The sequence below is a fragment of the Nothoprocta perdicaria genome, unplaced genomic scaffold (assembly GCF_003342845.1).
Source record: "Nothoprocta perdicaria isolate Ctin4 unplaced genomic scaffold, notPer1 scaffold_14, whole genome shotgun sequence".
Classification (NCBI taxonomy): Eukaryota; Metazoa; Chordata; class Aves; order Tinamiformes; family Tinamidae; genus Nothoprocta; species Nothoprocta perdicaria.
The window spans coordinates 1,206,614-1,230,744 of NW_020454538.1; the positions used below are offsets into that span (position 1 = coordinate 1,206,614).

General features: G+C 48.6%; 1 protein-coding gene across 1 annotated transcript in view; it reads left to right on the forward strand.

Moving 5' to 3' along the window:
* Nucleotides 1-115: 115 nt before the first annotated feature.
* FGFRL1 (fibroblast growth factor receptor like 1) overlaps nt 116-24,131 on the forward strand; it is a 137,893-nt gene continuing 113,877 nt past the window's right edge. The window contains exons 1-2 of the mRNA XM_026034092.1: nt 116-163; nt 533-642. Coding sequence (XP_025889877.1) covers nt 582-642 — 61 coding nt within the window. The 5' untranslated portion in view covers nt 116-163; nt 533-581. The remainder of the gene's footprint in view (nt 164-532; nt 643-24,131) is intronic.

Sequence of the window (24,131 nt, forward strand, 5' to 3'; positions counted from 1 at the left end):
CCCCTTTCCGCCCGCCGCCCGTGGCTCCTCGGCGGCGAGTCGCCCGCGGGGGATGCGGCAGAGGCGCCGCGCCGGGCGCCGCGGCCGCGGGGCTCGCTCCGCGCACGGCGGGAGGCGGCGAGCGGCGGTGATGGGCGCGCGCTGCTAGAGAGCGGCGGCCGAGGTGAGTGCGCGGCCCCGCGGGATGCGGAGGGCGAGCGGGGAGAGCTCCGCGGGCTGCCCGTGCCTTCCTCCTCCTCCTCCTCCTCCTCCTCCTCCTCCTGCGCCGTTTGGCGGCCACTCGCCGCCGGTTTGTTTGCCCGGTGCCGGCCCGGACAGCGCGGAATTGGGCGCCCGCTTTAAGCGCGCTCGGTTCCTGCTTTACATCGCGCTGGAGGGCGAAGTTTCGCCAAGGAGCGAACTGCGAAAGTGGAGCTGCTCCCTTCGCCGTTTCTCATCCCGCGCCTCCGCCGCTGACTTGCGAAGTGTGCAAAGTTCGGCGTTGTTTTGTTTGCTTTGGTAATCACTCCGCTCTCCTTTCTCCTCCCCGCAGGTCTGGAAGGACGGTAGCCCGTGCAACACGCAGGGCTCTGCTTTTCAAAATGGAATTGCAGCTCGCGCTGCTTCTCGCAGGGATAATTGCGTTTTCCGCCTCGGCGAGAGGTAAGAGAGCAGCCTCGCCGCGCGGATCGCGCCCTTCGGCACCCGCCGAGCCCGTGTCGGGAGGGACCCCACGAGGGCCCTGCAGTGGGCATGGGCTCTTGCACGGCGGGTTGCTTTCTGGGCACGGAGCGCGCGCCTCCTTACCTGCACGGCGCGGTCGTCGCTGCGGCTGGAGCTCGGTCGCGCTTGGCTCGCTGAGGTTTCTCCAGCGCAGGTGAACTCCCAGGACCCCGGCATGCGCGTGGGTGTGAAAATGCCCGGGTGGTTTTTAAAGAAACGGGGTGTTCCTCCGGCCCGTTCCCACCAGCAAACTGAACAGACGCGTCCATTAGTGTCCTCAGTGACAGACAAATGACAGTTCCCAACAGCCAGCCTGTGTTTTCCTGCTGGGTCTCTCGCCATTGATCGGATTTCCATAAACAGGTTCCACATTGCAATGCGTTGTTGCAGAGACGCAGCAGAGATGGTTGGGGAAAAAAGAGCTTTCTTTGCAGGAAGGTGATTTAACCTAAAGTGATGGGGTCCGAGCCACAAGACTGGGACATACCTTGGCCAGTGCTGTCACTGAACAGGAAAGTGGGTCTGAGTGGCCATGAAGGAGAAGACTGTGTTGTTGCGGGAACATGGGATGCAGGAAAACTGTGGGAATTGATGAAAGACCTTTAAAGGCTCCTGTGCAGGCTAGGGCCCTGTAGCTCCCAATTAAAAGATTTAAACATTTACTTGAGTGTGGGGGGTGATTGCAGGCAAGGAGGGGGAAGCGTGATGCTGAGAGCCCACATTGGGTCAGAGCGCTGCTTTTTTAAAATTTTTTCTTGGCTTCCGCGCAAATATTTTATGGAGGCAGAAGCACTATAAAATGATTCTGCTGGAAGCTGAATGAAAAAGAAAACAGTATATATAGCCTTGAAGGTCTGAAGGGCTGGATTCCAGGCAGGGTTTACAATGGGGACTCAGTTTTGAGCTACGGGCGACGGGCAGCACTGCGTGGATTCGGATGACCTCATGGAGCTGCATTATTCCAGCAGACCTGGGAGTTGGTGGAGCTCCCCAAAAGCCCAAAAGGTGGGCAGGAGAAGACAAAAAGTTTTGTCTGCCGCGTCGCGGGGAGAGGATTTGGTGCTTTGCGTGCCTAAGTGCTGTTTGCACTTGTCGTGCTCGCCTGCTTTTATTGCCCCCGGAAAACACAGAGTGGTTGACCATGGACTGCAAGTGTACAGAAAGGAAACAGAAAGTTAGCAGTGGTGATTTCAGAACATCATAGATTTCCCCATGAAAAAAGTTTCTTTTTAAATATATATAACTTTGTCGGGGTTGACAAAGAGTTTGAGCTGATTGAACTCTTCAGAGCCGGGGAAATCAGAGCTGCAAATGGCTGGGGAGATGCCCCTGCTTCTTTAAAATGGCACAGAAATAGAGTTGCATGGAAATAAGAGAGCGCAGGGCCAATCTCCCCCAAAAGTTCCCTTTTCTTCTTGTTTGCCCATGTGGTGAAAGATCCAACTTTTGAGGGAGCAGCGGGGAGACGACGCTGCCCATCACGATGCCGCCGCGCTCCGCACTGCAGAGAGGTGCCCCCAATTCCGGGAAATGTACATTTGGGTAATTTTAGATTCTCTTAAAGATGTGCCCAGCTGTTAACATGCCTGTGGATTTTTTCCCCATGCCTCATGCGGTGGTTCACGCTGCTGCTGAGGTGCAGACGTTACCTGTTTCACAGCCGGAGCTGCAGCCTGCGGTCGTGGGGCTTTGCGGCGCGGGGAGAAGGCGCTTGGCTTTGGCCGAATGTTGTTTAATATTTTGTGCCCCTTTTGCAATTTGTGGGTGGCCCCGAGCGTTCCAGTGCCACCCGGTCCAAGGGGCCAGGAGGGAAATAGGCATTTTCCAACATAAATCCTGCACAAAGGAGTGCCGGGTTGAGAATGCGGTTCTTCACGTTCAGTCCAACTGATGCACTGGTGCATGGGGCTAATGCTGCATATTTTTTTTGCCCCATTGAAAGGGGAGATTTTTTGCAAGGTTCAAGCTGTGCTTGATGCCTCTGTCCTTGGTGCACTCTTGTGACCCGATGTGTCACATTGGGGATACACAAAGTGCTGCAAGAACAGCAATAGCCTAGGAAACCAAGAGAAGCCCTTAAGAAAGTGGCCTGACATTTTATGTAGCCATGAAAAGTGAAGAGCAGATCTGCCTTTAGAAGGCTTGGCACAGAAGGCTGGAGGAGCAGGTAGCTCTGGCTTGAATTTAGGATTTGGGGGTTGAAGCTTAAAAGGCTTTGGCTAGGAGCTTGTCTGCCCCTGGAATCGTAGTGGGGTCTGGAAGAACTTGCCCCGTGACCCATCTTATTCCAGGCTCAGCAAGTCCTAGTGGGTCCTCTACAAAAACTAAGGCGTTAGTAGCTATTCTGCATCATCCAAGAGTCGTCCTTCCCTTGGAGGATGAACACCAGCGCAGAAACTTCTGCGCCTACAAAATCCCAGCACAAAATCAGTGTGTTGCGGATCTCCGAGAGCTGTTTTGCCCCTTGGCCAAGAGCCAAGGCTTAAGGTAGCAGCTTCAGACCTTTAACTAGCTGCCCTGGGTCTTGCCAACCCCACAGCGGGGCCAACACGGGTGCTAGAGTCCCTGTCCTGTGTCCCTTCTGTCCTTCCCTCCGCGCAGCCCCATAGTGGGTGACAAACATCCCCTTGCAGGGACGAAGGCCGCCTTGGGTCACCAGCCTCTAGTGACCACATCCCGTCGCGATGTAGCTGCCACGGCTCCACACCTCCGGTCGGATACAGGGAAGAGAATCTGATATTTTCCCTCTTAGGTTATCCCCGCAGCGATAGTTATTCCCAATCTGTCAAGTTGCCATCGTATTCGCATTGGCTACCCTATATGGTCCCGTAGGGACGGCGCTTGGCTGCTCCCGGTGCTCAGCTGAGATTTCCTACGGTATGTTTGGAAGTTTTTGGTAAGAGCGGCGGCAACCCTCCTCTTCCCCGTAGGAAACTGATATTGTGCTCCTGGAAATGACTTAATTTGGATGGTGATTTCGCCGTGGGTGCGCGTGGCTCTGCCGTGCCGCTTTCCGGCGCGCCACGGAAAAGTCGGGTCGGCGACCGCTCGCCGATGAGGTTGTGGTTCCCTGTTACTATCAGCTATGAAATTCAAGCATTTCGGACAGAATTAATGCATTTTGTTTGCCTTTTTTTTTTTTTTTTTTTTTTTTTTGGTTTTAAACATTGGAGAAAAAGGGATGCGTTCTGTAGCTTATGAGAGCGAACAGTAGTTAGTCGGGAAAAGATAAATAGTGAGAATAAAAAAGAGACAGTTGTTGACTTCTGTTTAAATACTCCTGTATTCCTGTTCGATGATTGTTACCAGATATAATGATTAAGTAATTTATCACTTGTGGAAGAGAAATATATGCAGAAATACTGTTTGACTCCCATTTCATGGAAGTCACTGGAGATTGTCTGGTTAAATTTGGTGCATTTTTTGGATCTTGCTGTTAGTGAACTTATTCCTGAAAAAATTGGCAGCACCGTTTGAATCTAGAGTCAATATAAAAAAGAATCCTTGTTTTTTTAATTTGAATTTTATTTTAAAACCTCGGTTGCTCTCCTCGTCTGAAGCCGTCGATCTCTTAAGTTGCAGCTGAGTTCAGACATACAGTGTGTGTCACACTGGAAAATTACAGCTGATATTTTTCCCCTTTTTCACTAGAAATATTACAAAATTCAGCACATTTCTCAAATACATTTAGATTTTCCCTGAAGTTTTTTAAAGTAAAATAACTTTCAAGTAAAATAACTTTATTTTTTAAAGTGCGTATGCTTCTCTGACCTTCGTCAAAAGATGCAAGCAGCAAATTAAGACGTCTTTTTTTTATAATGAACTTGCACACAGCTAAACTCCGAAGTCAGACTCTTATCCAAATTAGAAATTTTGATACGCCATGAGATTATTTTTTCTTTTAATACAAGAGGAGCAAGAACCATTTGTTAACTGACCTTTGCTAAACAACGAGCGACTCAAGGGACCACTTCTCAAAATGGGAGACCGTTGCTGCTAATTTATTATGAACTAATTAGGCGTTTGTCATCTGGCAGGTCACACTGATCTGTTCCAGTGCCCTCACTGTCAGCTGATAGTCCCTTTTCAAGCAGTGTCTCACGGTGAGGTGGACCTGGATCAACACAGGTACATCGGAGGATAAAACACTTGGTAGGATATAGGGCGAAGGAGGTAGAGATGATCTATATCTGGCCACATGTTTTGTATTTGCTGCAGGACCAGAGAGAAAAATTTCCACTGAATGGAGAAAAACAATAATGTAGAGGTCCCTTTTTGCCTAGACTGAATTAAAAACAAATACACCTCGGTGGTGGCTTTATTTGTTCAGTAGCAAATGTTCTCCCTACTGTTCCTGCGTGTCCCGATATTACAGTAGTCAATGCAAATGATCCTTTCTTCCATTAACCTGCCCGTTTTCTCTGGTTCCAAAGAATGTCTCTTTCATCTGGCCTCTTCCTGTGTTTGCTGGGGGGCTGCTCAAGCCAAAATGCATTTGATCCTATTAGGAATATTTTTAATTTGCTCAATGTTTTCCGTAACTAATGGGCTTCCTTTACACGTTTAGCTGTGTTGATGTGTCTCAGTCTTTTGCACAAAGGTGGGATGTTTTTGGTCATTTAAGGGATTTTTATTTATTTTTGTAAAGCCTAAAGCCCAGGGTCAATGTGGAAGTTGCAAAGACCTCCAGCCATTGTCAGCCTATTGATGCTAGTGGAGACACAGTACAAAAGCAAAAATGTGTAGAGGGAAGCTAGGCTGATCTGATCCTGTCACCCTGATGTCACGTTTGATAAGCAGGTACAGCCCGTGCTGGTTTTAACGTGTCCGGACCTGATTCAGAGCCTGGGAGCGCTGGCACAGCAACTCCCACTCCAGGGCTTTGGACCCATCCCGTAAGGAAGAGATTTACAGAGCAGGTGTAATATTGACCTCCATGCAGCTCCGAGCATGCTGTCTGGGTACGGCAATTTTTCTGTTTGCAGAAACAGGAAAACCAAAATTTCTGTGTTTTTCCCTCCCTTTTCTGAGTGGTGTGCATGGAGACTGGTTGCACGCCCTGCTTACACAGTTTCCCCATGGTATGGCAGCAGAAACTCAGCATGCAGCCATGCTGCGGGCAACCTGGCGTTTCTGTTTCATCGTAACCACTCTGATTTTCAGGAAGAACTGCAGCCAATAACTCCTGGCTGCTTCTGCCATAAAGTGCTCAAACTTAATTTTGAGAAATTTAAGAGAAAATTAAGAGAGAAAAAAAAAATGTAAATCGGGAACAGAGGCTTCTCAGCAAAGGTTAAAAAGGCACAGAAGGGCACAAAGGTTCTCAGGGCACCTTGATTCCTGGCCTCCCTGGTACACCAGCCACAGTGGTTTCAAGATGAATGGGAAGCAAAGTCATTCCTCCTTGTGCTTTTTAAAATTTATTCCATGGAAGATTTATAGAATCCTGGGTATCCTGGCAAGCGACAGGGAAGTAAGAAGTGTCACCAACTAGATGCCACTTGGGCTCCGTTGCCTTTGGTGGGTATTTTTGGAGCTGTTGGTATTTGTGCATGTTCAGTAAAAGTACAGGGACAGCAGAGAGATGCAGAAATGAAGAATTAAAAAGAAATGGCCTGTTGTGCGAATTAATTTGTATTCTCACAGCTTAGGAGCTCCTGAAAGGACATGTAAGCACTAGCCAAGGTTTGGGAGACACCTTGGGCTGCATTGATTAATGCACCCCTGCTTGAACCCAGCTTCTTGAGTGAAGGCCTTTGAAGACCTACAAGTTTGTGCAAATTGTAGTAACCAAGGAAGCTATTTTGGTCAGTTGTTCCCACCTAGACCAGCCTGTTAACACTGGTTAAGCAACAACAAATCTTGGACAAGAGCTGCATGTCAAGGATGGGGAAGGTTAATGAATAACTACGTAAACTTCTGGGCCTTGTGGGATACCTCTATAATCTGTAGTCTCCCTGCAGAAGGGAAGAATGCTTGTCTGGCATGGACCAGCTGTCATAAAACTGGTGACTCTTGACTCCTTCGTAGGTTAGGCAGCCTAGTACAGAGCATGTTATGAGCCCTCTCCCTCTGTCTCTAGATGCATCAAAGTCTTTCCCATTCTTCTCTAGATTCACACAACAACTTGGCAGCAGTCACAGTCTCTGCTTAGCATAATGTGTAATATTAGGAAGTATATAATGTCTTTTAGGGCAATTTAAATCTGGGAACTGGGCGGAGAGTTAGCATCCTTTGCAGGTGCTGAAGAGTCAGCACATGATCTGCAAACCACCAAGGTCTAGAGATTGCGGAATATGTTCTGATAAGTCTTTATATCTTTTAACACTCAAATGTCGCTGTCAGCTCTGAAGGTGATACTCCCTTGAGCCTCAGTGGGCTGTGAACAAGATTAAACCTATGAATCACAGGGCAGAACCGGGGGCCTCGGGAGAGCAGGTTGCCCTTCAGGATCATGTGGCTTCCAGCTCAGGGGAAGTTTCGTCACCATTCGCAACAGTTAATACGAAACCAGATTAATGGCTCAGAGCTGATGAGTATCTCTGCTCCTCCTGGTATTCACAGCCAATCAGAAATGCGGTGTTGCTCGGGGTTGATTTCGTTAGGGCCTAATTAGAGAGGAGCTTTCAGCTTAATCAGGGCCAAGACAGGTGTTTGCTTTTCCTTGTCGGTTTTGATCGACAAGGCATCATAAACAATAGGGAGACACCTGCACGTGCAAGGCTTGGGAAAAGGCCATTTCTCAATGCTGGATTTCTTACCTGGAAATGTTTGCCACTTTTCTCAGTGTGTATATCTGTTGCTCCCTTGACACAAAGAGATACCAGAAAGGGGTGGATGCAAATTGGGGCACTTTGCTCCGTGGCTGAAAAAAACATAACAGAGCAGGGATTCATCTAGAGCAGAGCAAGATCCTGCTCCCGTCACTAATGCCAAATGTTTTGTTCCAATTCTGGCTTCCTCAAGGCCAGGGTAGATCCAAGGACTTGGGGGACTGCAAGCAGCAGTTGGTGAATGGGACGTGCAGGATTATTCCTGGCTCTGGAAATGCACAGGAACTTCAGAGCACTCCTGCTTAGCATTTGGTAAAATTTGCCTTGGGATCCCTGTACAGAGGTGGGAACCTGTTTCCCTGTTCCTCATTTTATCATAATGTGAAGAAAACAGTAAGGCACTACTCAAAAGTAGTTGCAGAATTCAGAATTAGTCCCGTATATTTATAGTACTTATTACTACTTATTGAGAGTTTCCTGGGAGAGAAAAAAAAGGAGGGAAGGAAAAAAAAAAAAAAAAAAAGAAGAAGAAAAGCCTAACCCAATGCTTCGTATACGCCCTTCTAGATAATGTCAGGAGAGAAAACTTGTTTCTCTGAAGACCACAGACCAGCTAAGTGGAGTTTGAGGCTTATTTTTCTTTTATCCCAGCAAATCCAATAAACCCAGTAAATTCTTTCAGTGTGGCCTTCCAGGAGTTTTTCAGCTTCATCTGACGTGCCGAGTATTTGAGTGCCACTATAGTCCAGGGGTCAGGCGAGTTAATTCCCACAGCAGTTTGCTGCCCTCTCTTCCAGCTGTGCTAATCGGAGGGTTGAGTCCAAGCATGGTAGTTTGCTTAGCAAAATTATTTCCCCGTTAGCAAATTACAAGTAAGCTCTGACTCTTTGCACGGGCTTCGGTCACCAAAGCGTGTGCATCCTATGGGGAGCGAAGCCCCAGGGATGCCCCTTTTCTGCAGGAGCTTTTTGGTGGAGATCTTTAGTCACCTTCTTCCCATTGGCTCTTGTTTGCTCTTTTTACCCTCCTCCTTTTCCTGGGCTTCTTACAGCTGCTGGAGCAGAGGAAATGAATTACCATAATTTACTGTTTTCCACACAAGTTGCATTCCCGGCTGGTCCCTGCGGATGCTGCAGGGAGGAGCGTGTTTACGGAGCCTGGCTCCACTCGGGGAGAACGATGCCGGGGTTATGGAGGGCTGCCCTCACTCCTGGGGCTGTGAGGACCCTCCGTGTAGCCCCTCAAAGACTGGGAGCTGCTAGGGAGGAAAGATCTGCTGAAGATATGGGCTCCATGTGTTGTTCTTGAAGGTTCAGGGCAAAGCTGTGGTGAAACGTGTTCTTGGGACAAGCTGAGTGCCAAGTTGAAGATCTACCACCGTGCTGTGATTTGTGGTCCAGTTTCTGAGCGAAAGGAATATTTGTGAGATCTCTGGGTGGGAGGAATGCTGTCTGAAGCTTACTGTGTGATGCTTCACATGCCAGTGAGGTGCTTGTGAGTTTGGGTGAAGATAAGAATGTGGTGATCAAATGTCCTGGGGTTTTCAGATGGGCTGAGTTGGATTAGAAGGTGCTGCTACGTATGGCCAGTCACTCGTGTGGCTGGTAATGTGTACGGTTGGTCACTCGTATGGCTGGTCACTTCTAATTGTGGCCATGCACCTGTGCCTGGTGGATAGGGCAAGTGGTGTCACGTGGAGCACTCGCCTCACATGGTGTTGGCAAAGGCCTAGCACTTGATTTGGGTCCTCTCGGACCCAGTTGCCAGCAGCCCACTGGGACCACCTTTCCCATGCCAGGCTGCAGGAAATGCTTCTGAGGTGTGATGTGACTTCGTGATGGCTGAAGATCCACCACCGCCGTGCTCTTGTCCTGCTCTGCTCCCAGCCTTGTGCCAGCGTGAGCTCTTCAGCCCTTCCTGTGGGTGTTTTGAGGGTGCTGTCCTGGGGAAGAAACCCAATGAGTTATAGGAGTCATAGGAGCATGGCCTGAGCTCACAAGGGAGCAATGGGGTGACCACAGACAGTGTGTCCCTCCCATTCCCATCCATGGCAGGGTGCCTCAGGGCTTTGGAGGACCAGATATTTCCATGGACTTTTATGGAGTGACCCCTTTGAGGTGGAGCTAAAATTCAGCAGGGCCCACAGGGAAAACGTAGCAGTGCCGGGGGGTTAGTGGGAGCGCTGGAAGAATGCTGGAAGAATCAGAGTTGGATCCAGAGTTCAGATCCCACTGGAAAAAGTGTCTATTGCACTAATATAAATGTCTCATTTCAGAGACATGTGGGCTATTTGGACAGGCATTGTTTTATTTTGTTTCATTTTTTTTTGCTCTTTCATCAATTCTCTTGGAGAGCAGCGCATCTCTTGAGAGTTTGGTATGAGGAGATTCCAGGTTTTGGAGTCCATCTCAGGGTGATTTCCCCCATTTCTCTCAACATTGCCTGGTTCCTATCCACCTTGTAGCAACTTGACCCATGCCACCCACTGCCAGGCTTTCCCTTATTAAAAGCAGCCTTATCAAATACATGTCCTGTCCCTCCGTGTGGTCACCTTGGAGCGCGGTCTGCCCGGAGTGTGAGGATGTGCAAGGATCCGTGGAAAAAATGTGAATTTTGGCAGCAATCTCCAATTGAAAATATAGGCATGGGGATTGAAAATACATCTTGTGGGGGGTTCTCTGTCTAGAAAAAGGAAAAAAAAAAAAAAAAAGCGGTATACAACTTCCACTGAGAAAAATGTTTGAAAGGATAAAATGTTAATGCAGAACATAGGCAGGAACAACTCAGTTTCCATACGTTAATTGAAATAACATTAGAGAGGAACAAGCCTGAATGAATTTTAATAGCCTCTTGATGAGGATTTATTTTTTTCCGATGGATTTACAAGCGCCTTCCGTTCTGCCTTTGCAAGAGTTATGCAGACACTACACTAAATGCAAAAAGAAACCCTACACAAAACAAATAATTTGCCTGAGGAGGATGAACAAGCTGTTTGCTGTAAGTTTTTCCAGCCTTAAAATTGGAAGAGTTTGGAGCAGAGCTGTGACTATGGGAAAAGATAGGCTTGAGGAGGGGTGTCCCCACTTCTGGGATGAGGACATATCCTCTTGGATCCCACTATGGGCTTCCATGTGCATCCCCAAGCCCTGTGTGTTGCTGCTGCGTGGGCTGAAGGAGATGGGGAGAGGGGAAGAGGAGCAAAACAAAACCATCCTAAAATACCAGGGAGCTGAGAGAGGAAAATTGAAATTAAAAAAAAAAAAAAAAAACCCTAAAGGATTTTTTCGGTTTGTGGTGCAGCCTTCTTCCCACCAGCAATTGCAGCCATGGAAAACCCCCCCGCCAGATGTCCATGCTCCTAGGGAGCTGGCGCACTCCCCATGGCGCCGACAGGATATTTCGGTGTATTTATGAAGTGCTTGTGTGTTCAGGAATATAGAAACCCAGTCGATATCAGTAGAACTATTCATCACACATCCTCCTATTCTTTTTTTGGTTATAATCAGCAGAAGATGTTTCTCTTGTTGATGCAGTTCTCCTGCTTCTGCAAAAAAAGTCTTCCCTATCCCTCTGTCACCTCCATAATTTTAATTTTTGGTGCTTTCTAGCTTTGCACACCCCTTTCTTTCAGGGACACATCAGCTGTGTGGAAGGTGATGGAGCATGGGGCTGTCACGTCCTACAGTTTTGCTTCAGTAGGTTCCCTTGAGTATCACAGTGACAAATGAGCAGCTCTACAGAAACGCAGACCCAAGAGGCTCCTGGTGGAGTGTTCTGCTTGGGCACTATTGCTACATACAGCCAGAATTGGGTTTTCTTGTGTTGTTGATGGTGTGATTGCTGAACATGGTAGCTGGAAGGCAACAGAGTTTGGCCTCCTGTTCTTCTGCGTCTTTGTTTTCCCAGCAAAGGTTGGGAAACGGCGTTCCATGTACGTTATATTTCCGTGCATTGCAAATGATGGATTTCTGCCCTGTATCCTGTGACAGCCTTCCCTGGAGACAGACAGTCTGTGTTGGTTTAGTGCACCGAGGGAGATTAGCGGGCAAGGTTGTGCTGGTGTTTGCAGAACCTTGCCGCGAGCTCTGGGCTGGGGACTGGTGGGGTGGGCTGGGCCCCGCTCTGCACCTCCCGGCCCTTCCTGAGAGCTCGGCACATGGAAACGCCAGCGGAGGAGGAACCGGGAGCTTTGGCTCCTGGATTAAGGTGCCTGTGTGCCCATCTCTGCAGGTGCATGCGGAGCTCCCCCGGGAGATGGAGCTAGTAGGGGAGTGCTGACTTTGTGTTGGCTCTGCTGGGGACTTGACCACCTAAATTTAGGTGAACCTGAGAGCCGAGTCCTGGCCATATTTAGGCTCCTGAGATCATTATGGTGATACTATATATGGTCTCCACTCGTCTATCTCTAAGCGGTGCCAGCAATTAAAGCCTCCGGGTAATTCCCAGGCAATCCACGCTAGGATTTTTTTTTTTTCCATGCTTTTGAGTCAGGGTCTGGCTCTGTGTCCTCACCAGAGGATGTCTTGCAGTATCCATCTCCATGCAGGGCATGGGCTGACAGGGTTGGACAGACCCAAATGTGACCGATTGGGACCAAGTGGGTAACAAGTGAAGGAGGCACCTGGCCTGGGGCTCCTCTCCCATTGCTTGCGGGTGTCAGATCCCGCTGGAAGCAGCTCCGGAGCGAGCGGCGCTGATCCGCGCCTTGCTGGCCGTGTTGCTCCGCTCTTGGCTCTGCTCTTTCCCCTCGTCTTCGCGAGCCGGCGATGTCGCACGAGCGAGCGGGTGCCAACGTCCCTGGACGGACCCGTCCTGTGCTGTGGCCAGTATAGACAAATAGCCGTGCCGGGGTGCTGCGCTTTAAAAAAAAAAAGTGGAAAACTACTCCTAAGCTTGCAATATCTTCTCCTCTTGCAGAGGAAGCGGGTTCCTCCAGACCTCTATATTGCCAATTTATGCTCTGGAGCAAGGGGTTAATACTCCTGGGAAGAGCCCTGGGAATTAGTGTCCGAAGCTCAAGCAGCTCCGAGGCTTGACCGGAACCCGGCGCCGTGTTTTCTTTGCAAAGCCCAAGCAGGATGTGCTGTAAATCAGGTTCAGGCAGTTCTGTTTGCTGAAAACAGCAGTATTTCACAGTGACCCTGAAAACATGACTTGAAAAAAAAAAAAAAAAGTGTTCCAGCAGAGGGATTGTAGCTGGATCCAGGAGGAGGAGTTGGGGGTGGCGGGTCAGGAATGGGAAGCAAAACTTCCCTCTTTGAAGGATTGCTGCAAATCGTGCCCCGCTGCAGGAGGCACCAAGGACTTGGCCTTCTTTGGGGATGAGATGTAGGGTCCATGCAGGAGCTCAGGCACCTCCAAACCTCTCCTTTAAGGACTTACATGGGAGGCCAGCGGTTCCCAGGCGTTGCTGTCTTTCTGTCTGTCTGCAGAGGGAGAAGCATCGCAGTTAATAAACCCATTACCAGCACCATTGATTTAACACCTTTCTCCTACCTCTGGAAGAAGCCTTCTCCCAGGCCCTAAATCTACTTTATCTGTCGTGTAATTGAGGATTAGACACCGGAGAAAGGGCACTGAGGCCTTCCCGCATTTCCAGAATGTGCGGGAAGAGGCGGAGGTGGCCGGGTGCCCGCGTGTGCACTTTATTCCTGTGTCCTTAGGGAGAGTTTTATCACTCGATTAAAAGATGTGGAGCACCGGTGATTTATTAGCACTATCAAGAAACTGTTCTAAGGATGATTTCGCCTTCCACGAGGTCTTGGTGAGTCCTGCCTGCAGTGGGGGCTGGGTGACGGGGTGCTCGCCCTCTCTTGCAAGAACAAGCAATAACGAGCCTGGGAAATAAATAGGTTCCCAGGATGTGTTCTCTCGTTGGTGATACCCATGCAACTCTGATGTGAAGTCCCAATCTGGGGCTTTGGTTTGGGGCAACTTGGGCTGCTGGTAGGAAAGGCAAAGGCTTGTAAATACTTGCTTTCCTTTCTCAGGCATGTCCTCTAGCAAGAAGGTTTCATAGCATACTTGGTGGGGCAGGTCTCAAGGCCAGGGCTGGTTACTCTCAGATTTGAAGTTTCTTGCTCTTTTCATTGCTTCTACTGTATGTTCAGGTCCTTCCTTGCATCCCCCCTCCTATCTATTTATTTATTTATTTATTTATTTATTTATTTATTTATTTAGTTAGTTAGTTAGTTAGTTTTGCCTGCAGATGTTGCATTGATGCAAGCTATAGCAGCTGCGGCTTGCAGAAAAACGGTAATTATTTCAAGGTTCCTAATAAAAACAGCAATAAGGGTCTCCTAGGCAGAGGCCTCCTTTCTGAGTGGTTGACCTGTGCTCTAGGGCTGCACTTGACCTTGCAGATTTTGTTAGGCTAGTTGGAGTGTCAGCCCATCCTCGGGTCACCTTTGCCGTATCAAAGTGTGCAGTGAGGCAGGCGAGACAGCGCTCACATCCTCTGCCAGCTCTCCCTCCTTCCAAAGAGGATTTTAAAAAACTCGGGTTAATTTTTCACAGGCTCCTCCTGGCCCAGCGTGAGCGTTCCTGGCTGGTTATTCACAAGGAGAAACGCTTGGATAGAGTTGCCCTTTCTGGAAGGCTCAGTGAAGCTCATTGACTTCCTTGCGGGGTCAAGGATGTGGAGAGCGGTGGGTACCACCAGGCTGCCCTGTCCATCCTGCAGAGCTGGGAGCTTCCTTGGTCCCTTATAAGCTCATGGTCGACTAGACCTTCCAAACATCTCTCCATGTGATGAATTCTCTACATCTTACCATGTCCTTTGACTTCACCCTGGTGGGTTTTGTCTCTTGAGGGTGCCTTACTAAGCGGAACACTGGAGCAATCCCCCTGATGCAGGGCTGGTTTTCCGAAAGCTGCTTTTCCACGATGCAGAGATGGGATGTGTCTTCCCCGTCTCTCCCATCCAGGCGATTTTTATGCAGCTGCATAAAAATGCAGCCGATAACACGCGCGCTTTTCCGAGCGGGAAGCATGTCTGCAAATAACAGGGAAGCGACATTACAGCTACGCTTTGCAAAGCAAAAAACCCCAACCCTCGTGGTCTGGTGAGGGATTTTATCCTGTGCAAAATGCATTTCCCCCCTCTGCCCCGTCCGCTTGGCCGGCTCTGTAAGTCCCCTTTTGTTGGGCTGCTGTCGTGGCGCTAAATCCCGGGAGCGTAACGCATTCAGAGCGCGGTGCACACATGTAAATGGGCAAAACTTATTGACAGCCGCCTTAAAGTGTCTCTTTCTTCTGTGGAACAAGGCGCTTCGGCTGCGTCTTTCAACCCCTGGCTTTGTTGCTCAGGCTGGTAAAAAGAGCTCGTGGAGGAAAAAATCACTGGGAGAGGAAAAAACCCTGGTGTACTGGGGCAGCAGGCATATATATATATATATATATAAAAAAAAAAATATATATATATATATAAAATATAATATAATGTTATATAATGCAATGCAATACAATATATATGTGTGTGTGTGTGTGTATATATATATACGCTCATGTGTTTTCTCCCCTTGCATTGGGATAAATGCAGCACTGTCTGCTCTCCCCAAGCCCTCGATGCCTGCAATCTTGCCCTCTTGCAAAATAACAACCCCCTAAAGCATCTCTGCCTTCACGTTTGGAATTCAGAGCAAACAGCAAATTCAGCCACACTTTCTGCTGCTCCGACTCCGTCCTGCTCCGTGCAAGACCGTGAATTAACTAACGAAACCCTCGCGGTGCGAGGGAGCAGCCTGCGAGCGGTTTTTTAGGTATTCATTGGAAATCTCCCATGGATTTAACTTCTTCCTTTGTGTTGCTCCGCCTGGAAAAGCTTGATTGAAAGTGGCTGTGGCAGCGGTAATGCCTGGCTGCGTCTGGAGAAAACAGCCTCTCGGCCCATTTAGGCGCCGCGTTTGAAAGCAGCTGCCGCTGCCTCCTGTTAGGGGCTGCATGTGTGTGGATGTGTGCGCGGGCTCATCCACTATGACTGCTTTATCAGGGTGGTTTTTTTTTAATAATCATTAGCTGTTGCAGGCGGTGGGATTTTTCCTAATACATTGGTAATTAAAGTCGGATAAATCTATTTTCTGTAAATCCATTTTTTTTAGGGAGAAGCTTTGATGGAGGATGCTAGGAGTATTAAGCAAGGGCCTGCACAGCTGAAATGCAGTTTCTCTTGTTCTGCACAACCCACTCCTCTTTTGGAATTTCTTAAACATCTCATGAACGAAAGCTGAAGAAAATTGGAGGTTTTTTTTCCCCCCCTCTTACATTTTCATGCCACTGACTTCAGTGGTATTGGATGTGGATTTTGCTTTTGGCCCGGTAAAAGTACAATGGATCAATATGTGAAATGGAGTATTTATTTATTTAAGGGCCTGGCTGGAAATGTTTTGCTGCCTTCTGGTTACAGGCTATTTGGAGCCCGTGGAGGTGGCACTGGCTTTTGCAGCCTATCTTGCTCCATTTAGCTGGGAATGGAGCAAGGGAAGTTCTGCCCTAGCAGCTCTCTGCTGTGTTTCGCCTCCTCTCGTGGGAATTTCTGTGCCCAGTGTTGCCAACTAAAACCACATTTCAGCAAAGAGCAAACGTTGCGTCTGGTTTGGGCTTAGATCTGTGTGATCTTAGATCTGACTACATTTGCCCAGCTGATAGTGGTAAGGGAGTTGCTTGATTTTGTCTTTGCAATTTTGAGGCCAAGTTTGAAACGGCTCAGATTTAACTCCTAGCATGGAGAGAAGACCTGGTTCAATGGGCAAGTTGGTGACCGACGTCTGTCGTAGGAGCCTGACTCTCTTGGAGCTCTTCCCAGAGACTTCCAGGCTGACCAAGCAATGAGCTTTGAGGATTAGTTTTAAATTAGCCCAAACCGAATTATTTAGTGAAGCCTCATTTCTTTGCGGGGGGAACTGGTGCTGTCAGTCTTGGGCACGGCCACCCCGCGGCAACGCTCAAGACGCCTGTAAGCATGGCCGTGAAATTAGCCATTTAACCATGTAATGACTTTTTATTTTATTTAATCTTCCAAAAATGCTATTTATGCAAAAACGCGAGGAGGGCTAGGTTGGTCCTGCAGTATTTCTTTGTCTCAGTTACTGCCCAGCTGTTGTCCTCTGCAGCCCCTGGCTTCCCAGCGGATCAGAGGCATGGCCTGCAGCTGGGCAGAGGCCACCTCAACACTCTGTAATGGCCACGCCATCCCGTGCTTCTCCTCATGGAGCCATGGAGTGGCTTAGCTTGTAACCTCCAGCTTCTGGCTTGTTTTAGTCATACAGCCCAGAGTTGGCCCAGTTTCTATCAGAGACATCGGGAATGTTATTGTTGGACCGAGTGTCTGATGAGGCCGCTGTCACGGGGCAGGAGCACTTACTGGGCAATAATTTATACCAGTTAGGTGGCTTGAAGGTTTCTTGTGAGCAGTAGGGAGGGAGACGCTGAGGTCAGTCTTCCTTATTCTCCAAAAAGCCATCATCACCTGATAAAGACTCAATTGCCTCAGGTTTTGAAGAGGACAAGAGTTTTTTGTGCTGCTTCAGCCCAAGCGGGGAGTGAAGACTTCAATCTCGCGACCTTTGTTCTCTAAAGAGCGTGTCAAGTTTTGGCTGAGCTGCTGGCCTAATTGTCTAAGAGGATGTGAGATCAGCCCCAAGGCCTTTATGCTGCAGCGTACCGGGGCGAGAAGGGAAGTGCCGTGCCGCACCGCACACCGTTGACACCATTTAATTTGAGAAATGAAACAAAATAAGCTCCCTCCCCTCTCCCCCAAGTGGCAAGCTACCCATAAACAGAAATAATTCAAAGGAAAAGCAGTAAAGGATGACTGCTGTGTTTGGAAAGGCTGGTGACACCAATGGCTATATTTTCACGCAGGCCATTTCATCATGGTAAAGATCTGCTCTGCATTTGGTGTGTTTTTAACATAAATGCCATCCTTCTCCACCTTGGAAGAGGACTCCCCATGCTCAGCTCTCTTTCCTAGACAGAACAAGTGATTGGGAGCCCCTTTATGCCTCTTTGGTCCTTATACTTGGCATAAAAGTGCTAAAGTATGAGCTCAAATTTCTGTGTTTCTCTGCAGAAAAGAGCTAGGTCCAGGAGGTGCTTTCTCCTCTCCTATCTAGCTCCCTCATGGAAACCCTCTCGTTTACTTGTGCAGGTGGGCAGTCATTTCTTAGCTGACTTCCCCAAGGCTAGTCCCCAAACTGTTGACTAGTTACTATCTTCGTTTCAGGGTTGCTGAGATATGCCCTGCAAGGAACGGCACTCGGGAACTATCTCTTTTCTTGACAAATGTCTCCGTACAACCTTGCTGCTCATGTGGGTTATGTGATTTCCGAGCTGGCCTGGAGCCTAGAAGTGAACTCATAGGCCTCAAGGAGCTGTAAGTGCTGTGGTCTATTAGCCAGCCCGGCCAAACTGTGTGTGTGAAAGCACTTTCCAGCAGGACGGCTATCTGGAGCGATAACCCACCTGGCCTCGCTCCATTCAATAGTGATACCAGCTGCAATGCTGTGGCCCCATTAAAACGAAAAAAAAAAAAGATATTTCCTTTCGAAATAGCTCTTTTTAAAACTGCACAAATGATGCCTATGTGTGAGTGGGTCAATTCTGTGTCTCACCTCCAGCTAAGCTGGAAGTGAATGAACTGCTGAGGAAGGTGCTGTCTGAGATGGTCCATTTGCATCAGTAATGTGTGTCCCAGGTAGGCATTCCCCTTCTGGAATTTGCTCCTCTCCTTCCACTTGGAAATTTGGAGATGGCAAATATGCTGTGATGGATTCAGAGGTTCTCCAATAACAGAGCCTGCTCTTTTCTACGTGCACAGCCTGCTTTGGAGATGCTGGGCTGGCTCCTCTGGGAAGCCAAGGAACGTGTAAAGGTGTTGAAGGGTTTTAGTGTGAGCTGAAAGGAGTCGTGAGTGCGTTGCAAGTCCCTTAGGAGTGAAAAGCCTGTCCTGGGCTACTAAAGCAGTTTTGTTTCTGGCCACAGCCCAAGATGGGGGCAAATGAGAATGACATATTCTGGTGTTTGTGTTTTCCAAAAGCAGTTTCACAGGTCCTGCGTGCATAGCTCTGTTGTTGACTTGAGAGTGTGCTGGGCTAGCAGACCTGGTGTGGGGATCATCTGACCTCCTTTAAGTGCCTGCATTACCATGAGCTGAACCGAGCGTCTCTATTCCGGTTGTGCAGGGGATTAGCCTGGATGTAGCAGCTGCCTTGTAGAAATCAAGCAATGATTTCATCTCTCGAGCACAGATAGCCTGTACACGGGGGAGCCTACCCAAAACAGTGCTGTGTTGGAAGAATACAGGCTTCTTGTAGGTTCAGTGTCCTATCTGCCAGCCCCGCATGGGTGATGATGGGGCATCTTCAGCTGCACCAGACATTTTGGGTGCAGAGTGACCCAAGCACCTAAAATCAAGAGAGCTCTTTCCTGAAACTTACTCTGTCACTGCTTTATTAGGCTGTGATGGCAATTCACTTTGCAATTGTTGTGTGCCCTAGCATCTTCCTGCTTTTCTGATCATTTAAATGACCAAGGAAATAGGATTAGGTGAAAATCCCTGATTGATTTTTGAGTATTTTTTTTCAGTCCTACAAGAGGTTGACCAGAAAATCTTCATAAGATGGCCATAGTGCATTCAACAGCCTCAGAGCTTGGCAGATGAAAAGGCAATTTTAGGAAAAATCACACTATTAAAACCTATCTAATGTATTTTGGAGTGATGTAGAGTAGCAGCACCCAGTTGTTGTTTTGGTGCCCCTGAAATTTGGAAAATTATCCTAGTTTTCCCAGGCATGCTGGAGAATTGCAGAGCAAGGCGCTCCCCGAGATCTGGGACATGTCCTGTGGACATCTTGGAAGCAGAGACCACTTATGCCGATGCCGGCCGAGGAGATGGTGTTGCCTTGCTCGAAGTTGTCCTTGCGCATTTTCCTCCCTCTTGTTCCTGCGATAAGGAGCCCGGGAAAGACTGTGCAAAGCACCATGTCGGCTTAATCAGCGGATGAGGGAGAAACTAGATATGCCCCGTTAGTGCATGGAATGAAGCGGCCGTGGGGGTGGACGGGATGGAGGGAAAGCCCATGGAGAGGAGGAGGGACTGAGTCCATGTCCTTGCAGAAAATGCCTCTTGGAGCTTTGTGTATGGGGGCTGCCACCCAAAGGTGTCTGAGGCCTCACTCTGTGCTTGGTGAGGTCAGGGCTGGTGGACATAGTGAGTGGGATCCATGTAACATACGAGGGTGATCCATGTGCTGTATGTTTCCAAAGTCTCTGAACACAGAAGGAAAGGATGCTTTTAATCCCAGTTTACCTATGAGGAACGGGATCAAATGAGGGGCTGTAGAAAGATTAAGTGGTTTGCCAGAGCTCACAAAATTGAAAATGTTATGAAAATTTCACTGCTCCTGACAACAACAACAGCTTTTGCTAGATGTTTCTGATCTGGAAGTTGTGAGTGAGGAAACACCACTCTGCCCCAGTGGGTGCTGTTCAATTCTTCTTCATGCAATTGCAGGCGGAAGAAACCCCCTTGCAGAATGAATATATCACACAGAGTTTCCTTATTGCATCTTCCGCTTTTTGCCTAAAAACAAAGGATGATTTTAACTTTCCAGCCTGCTCTCCGAGCTTGTGGCTCACTTCGCACTCGCTTCTTGGCTTGTGCTGCAGTGAGATGGTTGTGTTGATCATCCTTGTACTGAGGGCTACCTTACTGCACTTGTTGGGTGCTAATCCCAACAAATAGGGGATGAATAGGGCTCAAAATGCCTTACCAAGGAGACCAGCATCACTGGTTCCATTTTATAGATCCAGGGAAAAGATGTCCCTCAGTGAAGCTCAACAAAGGTGGGAATGTGACCCACCTGGGTCGGATTGGAGATAGGCGGCCCCAACTTCCTCGCTCCCGCATTGCCCTTCACCCATGGGTTAAGGTGCTATGTAGAAGGACATGGAGGGGGAACAGAGTCTGATTGATAGTGGTTTTTTGGGGAAAACAGATTGCAAGGTGCAGAACTTAGTGCATATACTTGTACATGGAGGACCAGCTCCTGAAAACAGGACTGTGGCGAAATGACAGTTCAGAATTAAATGGGAGTTGTTGGAGGGAGTTGTTAGCCGCCCGGGCCGCCTTTCCATGTCCCTTCCAGCTCCGGTTTCCGTGCCGCAGCCGAGCATGAAATCGGGGCGGGCGGCAGCGCGGGGCGGCCCGCGCTCCCCCCGGGCGCCGCGGCGCGGCTCGCTGTGACACGCAGCCAGCGGGAAGGGGAAGCCCGGGCACAATAATCAAATAACAGCCTCCGGAAGCAGCGCCGGGCTCCTCGCCGCCTCCAGCTGGGAAGTGACAGCGCGTCATTGAGCCGCTCAAAGCCCGGCGCCGCCTCGGCCCTTGCTGAGACCGTGCCCGGCTCGGGAATCTGCCCGGCGCGCTCTAGGTACTGGGAGGCTGAGCTGGGCTGAATGCCAGTCCCAGGGCAAGGCAGGGCTAGTTGTGAGCATCCAACTGCAGAGCCCAGCTTAAGGGCTCAGCCTTATGTCTGTTCTGTCCATTAGGAGAGCAGTTACGAGCTTCTAGGTAGTCTCTCAAGGGAAGCAATGCTGGAAATGCCATGGTTTGAACGTTCATCTTGGGCTGGGTTAGTGCACTGGAGGGTGCCCGTAGCAAAAGGTCTCTCAAAACCCAGCCCTGCTAATCTGATGCAGAAAGGATTTTTCTCTGCCTTCCCTAATGTCAGGCAGTTCTTTGAAAGCAACTTCAGTTCTCCCTCCTCTAATGCTCCCTCTCTCTGTAAAACTGTAGGGGAAAAAATAGCTCAGCATATGAGACCCGATGAGCTGGGTCTGGTGACACTGGCTAAGCAACTTAACATTGACAGTAAGATCCTCAGGCTTTTAAATGCTCAGAAGCAGGTTATATTCTTTGTTTACGTGTAACTGGAATGCAATAAACAGCCAGGAGCAGCCTCCGGTGTTAACAGGGGTCCTCAGCCTGGGGCTGCTCTGGAGATCACTCTTGGAGGATGCTGCAGACAAGGTGGCACGCTGATAGAGGAGAATACGAGCACTTTGCCTGGGAGAAATGGTATTTTAAAAGAGAGGGTGCTTGATTGGCAGGAAGATGTTGTTCCCGAAGGACTGTTGTAGGAAGCTTCTGAGCCTACAACATGGCTTGTCTTAAAAGGATCCTTGACCCTTGTCATGGACTTCAGCCATGCACCTCTCTGGGTCAAAACGTGATTTGTGGCTGCTTTTGTTCTTACTTTAATTGGATGTCTTCTGTAGCTGTTGCTTTTTTTTTTTTTTTTNCTTTTTTTTTTTTTTTTTTTTTTTTTTTTAAGTATCAACCAACAACTTTAGGAATTTGAGGGTAACAAAACTAGTGGATCCCCGTAAGTTCCTCTCTGGTGTCCAGCTGCTCCATCTGCACGTTGTGACTTGCTGTCACTTGCCTGTGAGGGGATGTCCTCCCCTGCTGCGCTGTGGTGTTGCTGGACAGGTCAAAGTGATCACGACACCATAGCTTCTAGGGTACGATTGCTGACTGGTCCCACAAATCGATGAGGGGCTGAGCTGCAAGTGAGGATCTTCCCATGCACTGCCTTTGGGGACTGCCACTTCCAAGGCTGGCCCTGGCGGTGCAGTCGGAGCAGCGGATCCATGTGCACAGAGCTGCCTATTGCTCACGCCATGGCATAAACATCTGCCCATGTTTCTTTGCTTTCCACCAGCTGCTTCCAGATGTTAAAGCCTGTTTTGTGCCTGGGTTTGATCACTCCCACTGTCAATCCTCTTGCCATTCCTTCTTTTTTCCTCCTTTCCTCCACATAAGTCTGGATCTGGGTGCCCTAATGCTGGGGAGCTCAGTTGGATCATACAGTGAGGCTGGTTTTCAAGAGTGTGATTGCTTATGCTTGTGCAAATCCATGCAGAAGATGATGGTGCTCTTGGGAGCTGTATCCCTCCCTTTTCAGTTGAGCTGCTGTGTTGACTTGTCATTGACTTGTTTAACCTATTTTATGGCCATATTCTTCCTCAGGTATTTTTGGTCCAGTTTCTATACTGGGATGGATTCTTGCATGTTGTACCTAGTTTGTTTTGGGCTCTGATCTTGATTGGGATCTCAAGGGGACTATAGTAATAGTTGTAATATAAAACCCTAAAGCATTGATGCTGTGGAGTTTTGGCTCATTTTGCATCCTTGTAAATTTTTGTATTGGGTGTAACAGAATCGCAGACTTGCACTATTTCCATGTATGTGCACTCTCTCTTTCCATGTATACAGTTAAATTAGATGCAATGTAAAAAGAAAACAATCTGAGAACAATTTTCCATCAGACTTGTTGAAAGGAGAATGTCTTGCAGGTTGGTGTCAGCTCTGCTGAACTTGAGACCTAAATGCTCCTCCTAAAAAGAAGTGTTTCCTTTTAAGAGCATTTTCCTGTTTCAGGTTTTGTTTGTGCTTGACATGAAGCCAAGTTTCAAAATTTCTAAAACCTTTCGTGAAACAGACTGTGTCCTGCCTGCCTCTGGATGGGATGAGGCTTTTTATTTGTCTATGTCGCGGTTCATCCTGGACCCTATGTGTGCCTTGAAGGAGCTTGTGCAGCAAGGAGTCAGAAAATGGTGCTGTGTTGTCAGGTCTGCGGCTGGATTTGTGCTCAGACCAGGTAAAAGGACAGTTGCAAAGCTCAGTTTCTGCAGATAAAGTACAGAATGCAATAAATAAATGCAGTAATACAAAATAAACACAATAATATGCAAATAAAAACAATAATACAAAATAATTGCAATAATATGCAAATAAATGCAACAAACCCCCAAATCCATATAATACCTGTATGCAGATAACTTCAGCCTCCTCTTGCTCAGAAAAGAAATTTTTAACCTGCTCTAGCAAGTGATCCTCTGTTAAATTAACGTCTAAACGCTGCCTTTAAGAAAATTAAACTGGTGGCAGATGCACAAGCACCTTTTTCATCGGGAGGAGCTCCCGGTGCCTGGGTGCAGATGTTGGCAGAGCCGGGAGAAACTGCCCACTCCGGCATGAGTGGCTGCAACCTGTTAATCTGAAAATGCCGTGTGCCGATCTTCCAGCTGGTTTTTAAATAGCAAGTCGGGGGAGAAGCCAGGTTTGTCCGGGGCCTCGGGAAGGGAGCCAAGTTTGAGATAATCCCGGTTGCTGCAGTGTCTGGACGGCCCCCGCTGAAAGGCGTTCAGGAACGGCGGCTCCCCGGCTTGGGGCCAGACAGGCTTTCTCAGGAACTGGGCTTTTGGCTTTAAAGGTGGCTTTTTTTTTCAGTCATGGAGATAAATTCCTGCTTTACTGGAGGGAAGGGAGAAAAAAATTGGGCATGCAGGTGGGAGAATGTTGGACTCCACCAAGTCAAGGAGCACTGTTTTAGTGGAGGTAAGGGAGAGAAAAAATGGGCATCTAGGTAGGAGAAGGTTGGATCCCACCAAGTCAAGGAGACCAGTCCAGCGTGCTTGTTGTGGGATGGGAGAGGTGGAGATGAGTCATCGCGAGGGAGCTGCTGCCACTGAGTGGAATTTGGGTATGGAGGTTGGGTATGGAAGTTGGATTTATAAAAGGTGGCTGTGAGGACCTTTTTTCCATGGCCAGGGAACACTCTTGTCCCCTGCAGTCCTTGAACCACCCCCCCA